Source organism: Mauremys mutica, chromosome 2 (genome assembly GCF_020497125.1).
Source record: "Mauremys mutica isolate MM-2020 ecotype Southern chromosome 2, ASM2049712v1, whole genome shotgun sequence".
Taxonomy (NCBI): domain Eukaryota; kingdom Metazoa; phylum Chordata; order Testudines; family Geoemydidae; genus Mauremys; species Mauremys mutica.
Genome location: NC_059073.1, coordinates 72444372 through 72456952, shown reverse-complemented (window position 1 = coordinate 72456952; position 12581 = coordinate 72444372). Strand labels below are relative to the sequence as shown.

Sequence of the window (12581 nt, the reverse complement as noted above, 5' to 3'; positions counted from 1 at the left end):
CTTATTTTTATATCCCCTCTAATTTCCCTGAACATTTCATAATCACCATTACCATAGTGGTCAGATGGTCAGTAATATATTCCTACTGTTAGACCCTTATTCTTCAAGCATGGAATTTCTATCAATAAAGACTCTATGGTACAATTTGATTGATTTAATATTAGATTTGATTCTATGCTTTCTTTCACATATAGTGACATTCTCTCACCAGCATGACCTACTTTGTCATTCCTATAGATTTTGTATTCTGGTATTATGTCCTACTGATTATCATAATTGCACCAAGTTTCTGTGACGGTTATTATATTAATATCCTCATTTAATACCAGGCACGGAAGTTCATCCATCTTAATATTTAGACTTTGTCGATTTATATAGAAGCACTTATAAAATTTGTCAATATTATTTGTCTTCCTTCATGTGACTGGCTCTCTGCTGTTTCAGATAGACATATAAGATAATTACACATACTTTTGGGACTTAACACAGAATAAATGAATATGACTTTTTCATTTGATTGTTTCTCTTCAGCTCCTCCCTGTACTTTATCAACTTCTATCCTCACCTCTTTACTAGGGTATAGAGAATACTCATTAACAGATTCCCCCTCAAGGGATGTGTCTGTCCCAACTGTGAGATCCTCCGCAACTGCTGGCTTCCCCCAGACCTTAGTTTAAAAATTCCTCTACAACATTTTTAAATTTTACATGCCAGCAATCTGGTTCTGATTTGGTTTAGGTACAACTCATCCTTCTTGTACAGTAACTCCTCATTTAACGTTGTAGTTATGTTCCTGAAAAATGCTACTTTAAGCGAAACAATGTTAAGCGAATCAAATTCCCCCATAAGAATTAATGTAAATGGGGGGCGGAAGGGATAGGTTCCAGGTAAATTTTTTACACCAGACAATACATATATATACACACACACACATATATACACACACACACACACACTCAGTGTAAGTTTTAAACAAAATTTAATACTGTACACACAATGATGATTGTGAAGCTTGGTTGAGGTGGTGGAGTCAGAGGGTGGGATATTTCCCATAGAATGCCTTACTGCTAAATAATGAACTAGCACTCGGCTGAGCCCTCAAGGGTTAACACGTTGTTAATGTAGCCTCACGCTCTACAAGGCAGCAGGAATGGAGGGAGGAGACACAGCAAGGCAGAAGGTAGGAGTGTGTGTGTGTGTGCGCGCGAGAGAGAGAGAGACAGACACACACACCTGGTATGTGAGAGAGATACGCATTGCCCCTTTAAGTACACTGACCCCACTCTAAGTACATTGCCTTTTTAAGTAGATCAGCAAGTTGAGACAGCAGCTGCTGCCAGCAAGCGCCCTCTGTCTTGAGCTCTGTCGTGTCCCCCACCAACTCTGTGGAGATAGGGTACAGGAGCAGGGGGAGGGAGACACCCTGACATTAGCACACCTCTTCTCCCCACCCCTTCTGCACAGCAAGCAGGAGGCTCCCAGGCAGAGGGCAGGAGCCCCATAAGGCAGTGGGGGGGAGGGACAGCTGAACTGCCGGCAATTGATAGCCTGCTGGGCGACTGCAGCACAGGGAATTTAGGAGAGCTGATGAGGGACTGCCGGCCCATCCCAGTTCCAAGCCCCCACCAGCTAGCTCCAACGGGCTGCTCTTTCTGCAAGCAGTAGACAAAGCAGGCAGCTGCCAAACAGTTGTAAGGGAGCACTGTGCAACGTTAAACGAGCATGTTCTCTAATTGATCAGCAACGTAACAAGGAAACAATGTTAACTGGGACGACATTAAGTGAGGAGTTACTGTATAGGCTCATTCTTTCCTAACAAACATAAAACAGTCCTTCCTATACCATCCATGCATTGAGACCCTACAGTTCTGCCTGTCTACCTGGTCCTGCATAAGGAACTGGAACCATTTCAGAGAATGCTACCATGGAGTTCTGGACTTCTAATCCCCTACCTAGCAGCCTAAATTTGGCCTCCCTCACCTATCTTGCTCTATGTCACTAGTACCTACATCTACCACAACCACCAGGCCCTCTGGCTTCTCCCCAGAACTGCATGTAAGTCTGTCTAGATGTCTCAAGAGATCCACAACCTTTGTACCCAGAAGGGAATTTACCATGTGGTTCTCCTGGTCAACACAAACCCAACTAAATACATTTCTAATAATTAAATACCCTATTACTATCACCTGTCTGTTCTTAGTAACTGGGGTCCCCTCCCCCGGAGGGATAGCCTCATTGTAAGAGGATACCATGACATCTGGAAGGAGGGTCTCAACTACAGGATTTTTTTTAAATGTTTTCTGTATTTTTATCAGCTAGTATTGACTGGTCCATTATACATCCAGTAAATGCTAGAACACTTTATAAAATTCCATTTTAACATCAGCAGGAAATATCCGGTCAAATCATGATGTTACATTGGAACATGTCAAGATGACACCACATTAGACAATCCATACTGAAGACAACATTCCAAATGTGGCCAGACACAAAAGCTTTATGTCAGTAAGACACTGTTACCTGTTATGTACCATTCCAGCAGCCTTTTATTTTTTCTTCCTGATGCTAATCTATGCCCACAATCCTTATATTATTGCTTACCACGACATCAGGCATCTTTCTTCCACTGTTTCCCTTCTCCCTTTCTGGGGCACATTTCCTCAATGATTAAGAAAATACTTCAGAGCAAGTTAGAAATTTTATTTTAGTTTTGTTTTATCATTTTAAATACTAGTGAATTCTTGGCTGCTTCAGATCAACAGAATGACATTATTTTATGCATAAAAGTAATGCAAAGTATATCAGTTACGGACTACACTGGATAGCACATTTTGGCTACAGCTGCATATTCATATTAAAAATTGCATGGCTCCACATTTATAGGTATAGGTATATTTTTCTGGTAGTGGAGGATAATTAAAATGAGTACTAATTATGTTGAAACATCCAGTTGCAGAGACTGTAATGTTGTTGCTTACACACATGGAGGATAATTTCAGTATTCTGTCTAGCGTACACACACACACAGGCTTTATTTTAAAGAAAAAACCCACAGCAGTTCACTCATTTTCTTACTTCTGTACCGCAAGTTCTGTGTCAAAGGTGAGGGTAGTTCCAGTGTTGACCACAAATACATATAACTTCATGATGATTTCTGTGTGTTCCTGAAGTTTACACCTTCCACTTTGGTAGTATCATTTAGAAACTGCAAAGAAACCCAAGCACATCATATCATTTACAGTTAACTCACTTTTAAAAGAAAAAACTAGGAAGGTAGCTAAACCACAAAAGCAACTTATTAGATCTTAAATCTTTCAACTGACAACATACTGGAAGGGCCCATGGTGGGTTATTCCAGTCAGTACACCTGCATTGTGGCAGAACTGATGTAATTGCTTCCAAATCATCCCCAGTAGATGATGAGGCACTGTCAGATATCGCCATTTATTATTTCGGACTATTTTGTGGCTATTTGTTTCAGTAGTATGAAATAAAACTATACAGTTATTGTATAATGAACATAAAAGTACATCACACAAACCAATATTTGCTTACATCTCTAGAATGTATATTTGTAGTTTATCATCTATAATATGTTTTACTCATATCCTCTTTCACCGCACAAAATCCTGAACAACAAATTTGGACTAGCTACCAACATTTTGAAGGGCTTTATCTTTGTCCCCAGTTTTTGTCAGTCAGAATTTGTTTGGTCTAAAATCCATTTTAAATATATGGATAGAAAGGTTACGGCAGTAGTTACGACTTTTGTTATTTTTGTTGGTGCTCATCTTAAAGTGGATTTGCTGACTGGTGTCCCCAAGTTCCCTCCGCAGTACCCCAGCAATATGACCTGATACAGGGTATGTCTACACAGCACAAGCTTACCTATCTGAGCTAGCTTGAACCCAGCTGTAACAGCAGTAACAACAGTAATGAAGTATGAGTAATACAAGCCTGACACACACACTGAGTACGTACTCAGCTCATTAGCCTACACTGAAGCACACACTATACTGCCTTCACTATTACTGTTACCCATACTAGCAAGATTCAATCTAGTATGAGGGTAGGTTAAACCCGGCACAATTTTTGCTGTGTGGACATACCTATAGTGACACCTTTTGTCCTTTATCATGACCCCTCTCCTTCCTGGTCTATTGTCTGTTCTTGTTTTGTTTAGTTTTACCTTTGCATCTTTGTTTTTGTTTAGTTTTACCAGGTCCCCCTTCTCACTCCTCTAACCACTAGAAGGCTAAATGCTACTTAGAGTTACTCCTGGGGGAATTCTGTGCTAAAATTTAAAAATTTCTGCAACAAAATATTAAAAATAATGCACACAATATTTTAAGAGTCTGCAAAATTCTGAATATGTTATTTGTCAAAATAACATGCTATAATCACACCAGTTTCAATTATTTTTGGTCATTTATTTCAAAATACCTATCAGCAAGTATGTCTGTAACAATACAGACAACAAAAAAGATTCAGGAAATGTTATTTGACAAATAGATTCCTTATTAGGCATATTAATACATAACTCAGATAATAAACTACAATACAGAACCATATTTCCCGCACCCCTCAGAAGCAGTGCAAAGGCTTGGGGGAGTCAGGGGTAATGGAGCTGAAGGAGAGGGAAGTAATTGCTGGGAAGAAGTCTGGGTGTGAACTTGGAGAGTTTGCTGGATATGGGTGGGAAAGGTATGGAACAGCTTTTTTGGGGGGTGGGGTGGGGAGGGATTGTTAGGGAGCTTCCCCCATGCAGACTCTGGCTGACCCCTAGCTTCTCCCATTCAGTCCGGCACATCTGCCCCTGTCCCCATGTGTCCAAGCACCCCCACAAAAGGCGGAACTGCAGCAACTTTCCGGCAAAAGCTTTTTCTGCACAAAAAAATTAAAAATATGCACACGCAAAGTGGCACAGAATTCCCCCAGGAGTATTAGAGTGGGAATATGTCCACTTCAATTGAATTCTGGGTCTTTCCATAGACTCAACCTTCCCCAAACAAACACAGCCATTGAAAAACGAGATGCTTAAAGTTGGAGAGGCAGCAACCTACTATCTCATATACATTACCACTCCTGCCACATTAGGGTCACTGACAGAGCAGTAAGAGAAGGCAAGCTCTTTGAGGGAGGGACTATCTTTTTGTTCTATGTCTGTACAATCACCAGCACAACAGGATCCTGGTCCACAACGAGGGCTTTTAGGCACTACGGTAATACAAATAATAATAAAAAAAGGCAATTTGCTTTTGAACGGCTGCATACCACTTTATGTGACGCCAGAAGACCACATTTGCAATATGGATACAGAACACAAGGGATTTATGCCACTTGAACCTCCGTACTGTTTCTTTTTCTCTGCCTTGTACAAGGAGGGAACATGTCTCCTCTCAACTCTTCAGGATGAGGAACACTCAGCTGAAGGGAAACATTTCAATCTACAGCATCATCTCCGAGTACTAAATCAGTGGGTGTGCATATCCACACTGCAATCACACTCTCCTTTTATGGCAGATAAACTAAGTCAGGCACATAATCCAACATAGCATCTCATGTACTGGCCCTATGCATCAGAAAAGCTGCAGTTTATGGAGGTTTGTTTTGTTCTAATAAGTAGTTTCTTGCATCCTTTAATGTCTACCTTATGCAGAGCTAGGGTGACCAGACAGACAAATCAGGACAGGCGTAATAGGAGCCTATATAAGAAAAAGCCCCAAATATCTGAACTGTCACCCTATGCAGAGCAAAAGGTATCACCTGTTCTTTATGAGGCACAATAGTGCACTTAGCTGGTACAGTGTGGCCAATATGATCTGACCTACCTATAGAAAAGAGATTCACGTGTTTAAATCCTATGGACAATTAAATCCTTCCCTTCAACACTGGAAAAAAGGCTTAAACACACAACCAAAGTAATATTAACAAGAACCAAATACATGCAGGGAACTTTTGTTTTTGAAAGCTGGATTTGTTATCTTCCTAAACTGTCTCAAGGTTGTTCTATTTACAAAACTAAGAATGTTTGAGTTAAAGCTACTACTAGAGGTGACTGCTATTGAATCCTGGGTCTTTCCATAGACTCAACAATTATAAAAACCTAAGAATATTCTGAAGAGGAACCTTGGTTATTTAATTTCATGAGTTCAAGATCATCTATTCCTTACCCCCTCCCCCCTCATTCTGAATTAGGTTCTAACAGGTGTTACCATTCTACTGGACTATGGCACATGGCATTTTTCAAATCTGATAATACAGGTTAATAGCCCCAGATCTGTGCACTAGTCTGCTTATCAGATGCTGTACCTACTACATCTGACAGGAGGAAAGAGGTGAAGTCTAGGCCATCTGAGAAGGGGTCCTCGTGTTCTGATGTCATCTTTCTGACCTCACTCTTGTCCACTGATACACTACCAAAATTCAGGCCCGTAATTTTCCACTAAGGCAAATGGAGGCATTAGTATACAAAAGGCTCAGTCATTTTTACTACCATGTTATCCAATCTTGCACTAGTGAGGAATTAAGGGTATGAATTTTGCTATCATAAATACACTCAGAGGAAATCAGAGATCCTCCCTGCTTGAGAAAGGAGACACAAATTTTGTCAGAGCCAAAAACAATCACTACTGCCCCACTATCTGAACAAAAATGAGCACTCTTTCCCTCTTCCTTCTCCTGTCTTCTGTTGCATGCTTGTGTTTGGCCCTGGAAAAAGCAGAATTTGACAAAACTGAAAGCTTGAGAGCAACCACTTCCAAATTAGTAAACAGTAAACAGTTTGAAAAAACACATTGAAAAAAGCTCTTCTGCTGCTGGAGGAATTTTAGAAAGTTAGGTCTTGTCTACCTGGAAGAATTTTACTAGTTATAAGAGTATATAATCCCATCTGGACACACTTATTGCAGCATAGTAATTGTTTTTTTCAGTTTAGCTTAAAATTTCTTTCCAAGTGACAATAAACCTAAAAAAGCCACTAGTATACTAGAATAAGTGTGTCCAAACAGAGGGGATATGGCAATATAACTATTGATTTACATTCAAACTTCAGGTTATTCCAAAGCAAAATGCACTTCCCTTTGTATACGGACACTGAAAATAAAATATAAGGAGCAGAAGGAGCCAAACAAAAATGGAAGCGTTAGAAAGGCACCAGACTTAACAGAAATTGAAATGGAGGGTGGAGGAGACAAACGAACAAATAAAATATCTACCAACTCAAAAGGCTAGCTCTGGGAAAGTTCAGAAAAAAATCTTCCCTTCTAAAATTCTGGAGCTGTGCTCTCTCCCCACCTTTTCAAATATACATTTGTGTATTTCCTATAACTAGTCAAGACCTCTATTTTCACCTCGGAGGTTCAGAGACTAAAACATTGTTTTTAGGTAGAAAGCAACACAACGTTATATACAGAGCACCCAATTCTCCTCTCACTTCCACTAATTTAATCCCAGGTAAAACACTGAATTTAGTGCTAATTTACACCGGTGAGAGAGAAGGACAGTCTCAACAAAACTGTTAGACTGTGAAATGATCTGGTGGAATCTGAAGAATGGACTAGCAATCATTGCTATAATTCCAAATCTTAAAAATACAACTTAATTATAAATCAGTGCCCATAAACAAGTTATCACAATAAGTTGTTTTCACCGTGACTATATTTGAATCTCAATGATGGAGAATATAAAACAGTTTCTATAAATCACACAAACACAAACTTGCTAGACAAAACAGTCAAACAAAGCCCAGCGGGAATTAAGTATGATTTGTTATCCTCTGATGTTTCAGTATGGAGAAAGCTAATGGTGCTAAACATCATCTAGTCTCTTAGGATGAAATTCATCCCTATGCAGAGGGCTAGTACAAGGCTTCTTCAACACTTATGTGGAAGAAAAGTCCTATTTTGCAGATTTAAGTGGCACTCACTTGTAAGTGGGCCAAAAACTTTGTGCTGCCCCCTGTACACAGGGGTTAATTTCATCCTCAGAATTATTTCATAATTCTTAATGATAAAGCTAGTATAGCCATTTTTTATATTTACAACAAAAAAACAAAATCATTGCCAAGATCAAACCAAAAATATGCCAATCTATAGGATAACTGTCACACATCACCATGTAGAAGACTTAACTTAAAAATTTTACCAACTTCAAGGGAAAAGAAGGATTACCTTCAGGAGCTATACAGAGCTACCACCTTCTTTAAAACACGGCAGGATAAATAAGGTGCACATTTGCTTCAGTTGATTTTGGCAACAGAATGGCATGACTGTTCAAAGTGAGAGTAAAAGACCTGAAAACAAAAGATACAGAATGTAATTAGGAATATTCATAGAACGTTTGGTTAAAACTGAACAATGAAGAAGTTTTTATTGCCAGCACTGCACCTCACAGGAGTAAACTGATGCATCTATGTTATAAAGAACATTTAATTACTCTAATTTTGTGACATTTTGCTTAATATTTGTTTTAAATATTGCACTTTCAACAAACTTTTTCAGTAACTACAAAAAGAGTTAGACTAACTTAGGATTAGTCAATTGATGTAAAACCAAAAATTTAGTTACATATGCTACACTTACTTAATTAAACTTGAGACAAAAACCACCACCAAATTATAGCTTAGATACAGAAGGAGCAGACAACTCAATATCCAGGAGATTCTTCAACAAGTAAGGAAATGGGAAATAGTCTAAAGAAACTGAGAACCAGTGGTTAAATTTTAAATATAAAATATGCAAGTGTTTCTTCTAGTAGTACTGCTTTACTACATTATCCTAAAATACTTAAATAGGCACTCTCAGGCTTAAAAATATATCACTACACAAAATAAAATCAGTGTTTTTAAAAATCGAATTCACCTTTACTATTAGTGCTGATTGCTTACCTTTTTCCTTTATAGTAGCACTCCTATGAGCAGAAGAGATATCACAGGTGTGACAGAGAGAAGGGAGAGATAGAAAAGAAAGAAGGGAAGGGACAAACACAAAGTGGAAAGACAAAAACAGAACAGGGGCTATGACCAGATACCGAAGGCACAGCACAGTCATGACCTAACTTGTGATCAGGAGAGTTCTATAAATGAGATCTTTAAGATACAAGATGGGAATTTGTATTACCAGACAAAATACAATAGTTATAAATCATGCCATTCAGCTTATTGGCCAAGCTACAATTTAAACACAATACTTGCTATAGCAGACAGAAGATAGAAAAACATGAATAAAAAAAAAGGATTAAAAAAAAATAAAAAAGCTACCCAAACCAGTACAAGTAAAAGAACACAGCATCTAAAAGAAAAAAAAACAGTCAAACACAAATTAACCAAACAAGTTATATTTTGATCTCCTGCAAAACATTTTCACTATTTTGTGTGGTGAATTTGCAGTCGAAGTCCAATTATTAAATCTGTTTAGCTTCTCAAAATATTACAAGATGCAGATTATTTTTTCATTTAGTGGAACTCTGAAAAGCTGAGGCAATTTTGGAGATGATTAATGAGATGCAGTTAACTGTACTGTCACAGAGTTCTTTAAAGCTTATTAATTTCATTGGAAAGTTAATTGACTTAGCTCAAAATTGCTTATTGAAAACAAAAACAAAAACCACCCAACTAACCAGTGCTTAATTTGTAATGAAAAAGGTGCTGGGGCTCAAGCAATTTTTTTTTTAACATTCATAACTGATGCAGCAAGCCCAGAGGTGCCAGGGATATGAACTGCCAAGCCTAGAGGTGCCAGGGCTCAGTCCTGGAAAAATTTAAGCACTGCACCTAACAAACAAAACCCTCTTTTGCATCCATAAAAACTGGCCGATATAAAAGCCTCCTTACAGGCATACAATACCAACTTTTCTGTAACAACTCTATAGAACTATGGCTTTCATAGCAGTCCAAGCTTGATTTATCATGTAAATGGTACTGAAGTAACTTCTTGGTGCATTTGTGCTATATGTGCAGAATCTCCATGTTCCATTTTGCCTGAACCATCCTTTCAGACTACAAATGATTGCCAGGCTCATGAGCTGAAACTGGATTACTGCCCTTCTGGATAATGGAGAGAGAAACAAATACGAAGTCCCACAGTTCAGCTTTAAAGGCGCACTGCCAACTTGATTTTTCTTTAGTTGATACATTTCAAATAATTCAAGTTTTTTTATAGCCCAACATTTAAAAAAAGCACGTACAAATTTCCTTTTTAAAAACAAAATCGTGTTTCTGATCCCCTGTTGATTTGCAAAAGGGTTCTTTGCAGACAGGAAAGGTGAATGGGCAGACCAAAGCGTGACAAAAAACAAACAAAACATTCTATACTTAGGTCCACCTTCCTTCCCTTTCCTCTGCCAATGTAATAATGGTAAAGAACAATTACTATAATCAGTTTAAACGACATTATAAACATGAAAATTAAATGTAAAGTTAACAATTTTATGTTGCTAAGACCTTAGTTTATTGCAGGGGTAGACAACCTGCAGCACGCGAGCAGATTTTCAGTGGCACTCACAGTGCCCAGGTCCTGGCCACTGGTCCAGGGGGCTCTGCATTTTAATTCAATTTTAAATGAAGCTTCTTAAACATTTTAAAAACCTTATTTACTTTACAAACAATAATAGTTTAGCTATATATTATAGACTTATAGAAAGAGACCTTCTAAAAACATTAAAATGTATTACTGGAATGCGAAACCTTAAATTAGAGTGAATGAATGAAGACTCGGCACACCACTTCTGAAAGGTTGCCGACCCCTGGTTTACGCAAAGTGAAAATTCAGATATGCAGTGTGTCACTTTATGCTTTGTTTACTCTGTTATCTAAGCTAGAGGCTCTTGGTACATCAAAATTTTGAGTTTCAAATTCTGTAAGGAATAAGCGTGTTTAAATACAACTATTTACACTAGATTATTATTAGTTTTAGGGTGTTTAGGAGCTTTTTAAAAATATATTTAAGCTAAAACAAGTTGTCAGGGCTCCTTTAAGGCTGAGATTTTAATTTACAAGTGTCATTAAACTTAAAGTTAGATGTTGCCATAGCAACTTTAACTCTGCTTTTGTACTTATGCATTTCAGGGTGGATAAAAATTGATTAAAAACAGATTTTATTTTTTATTTAAATTTAAATACAGGGTTTTTTAAAATAAACCTCTTTTAAAATATTAAATGATGACAATCTAGGTTATTGTCTAAATTTACTGTAATCTATTACAATAATTTAAATTAATTTAATAAAATATTAAACAGTACATGTTTGCAGCCAAGTTTTAAAAGGAACACACGATCTGGTGCAAGAAGTGGAATATAGCTGAACCGGTTGGTAATAGTAACCATACTATAATTTAATTGAATAGCCTTATGGGGGGTGGGGGGAATGACACCAAGGAAGCCCAACACAGTAGAAGTGAACTTCAGAAAGGGGTATTACACAAAAACGAGGAAGCTAGTTAAACAGAAATTAAACAAAACAGTCATTACAGTGAAATGCCTGCAAACTGCATGGAAACTTTTTAGAAACACCATAACAGAGGTTCAAATTAAATGTATACCCCAAATGAAAAACATAGTAAGAGCTCAAAAAAGTGCCACTATGGCTAAACAAAGTAAAAAGAAGTGGTTAGAAGCAAAAATGCATCTTTAAATTTTGGAAGTAAAATCCTACTAAGGAAAATAGATAGAAGCATAAACTGTGGCAAATCAAGTGTAAAGGTATAATTAGGCAAGCCAAAAAAAGAATTTGAAGAGGAACAAGCCAAAACGTCAAAAATTAACAGCAAAATTTTTTTTAAGTATATCGGAAGCAGAAAGCCTGCCAATCAGTGGGGCCAGTAGAGGACCAGGATGATAAAGGAGCACTTAAGAAAGATACTGCCATTGTAGAGAAGTTAAATGAATTCCTGGCCTTGGTGTTCAGTGCAGAGGATGTGAGGGAGATTCCCATACGTGAGCTATTCTTTTTAGGTGACAAATCTGAGGAACTGTCTCAGACTGAGGTGTCAATAGAACAGCTTTTGGAACAAAATACATAAATTAAGCAGTAATAAGTCCCCAGGACCAGACGGTATTCACCCAAGAGTTCTGAAGGAACTTAAATATGAAACTGCAGAACTACTAACTGTGGTATGTAACCTACTGCTTAAAATCAGCTTCTGTAGCAGATGACTGGAGGATAGCTGACATGACACCAATTTTTAAAAAAGGTTCCAGAGGCGATCCTAGGTATTATAGGCTGGTAAGCCTAAATTCAGTATCAGGCAAATTGGTTGAAACTATTGTAAAGAACAGAATTAGCAGACATATATATGAACATGATTTGTAGGGGAAAAGAGTCTACACGGCTTTTGTAAAACGAAATCATGCATTGTCAATCTACTAGAATTCTTTGAAAGGGTAAACAAACATGTGGACAAGGGTGCTTGGATATCCCGTGGATATAGCATACTTTTAGAAAATCTTTGACAAGGCCTCCCATCAAAGGCTCTTAAGCAAATCAAGCAATCATGGGATAAGAGGAATGGTAAGAGATGGGAAACAAACGATACATAAGAACATAAGAACGGCCATACTGGGTCAGATCAAAGGTCCATCTAGC

At 37.9% G+C, this 12581-nt stretch overlaps 1 protein-coding gene across 3 annotated transcripts in view; it reads right to left on the bottom strand.

Moving 5' to 3' along the window:
- Positions 1-12581, bottom strand: part of RB1CC1 (RB1 inducible coiled-coil 1) — a 179118-nt gene that overhangs the window by 149340 nt on the left and 17197 nt on the right. For 2 of the 3 annotated variants that reach the window (XM_045005840.1, XM_045005841.1), the window contains exons 2-3: positions 8172-8293; positions 3076-3205 (exon numbers count right to left, since the gene is read on the bottom strand). The exons of the other annotated variant lie outside the window; for it this stretch is intronic. In XM_045005840.1, coding sequence (XP_044861775.1) covers positions 3076-3146 — 71 coding nt within the window. In that variant the 5' untranslated portion in view covers positions 3147-3205; positions 8172-8293. The remainder of the gene's footprint in view (positions 1-3075; positions 3206-8171; positions 8294-12581) is intronic. 3 annotated transcript variants of the gene reach the window in all.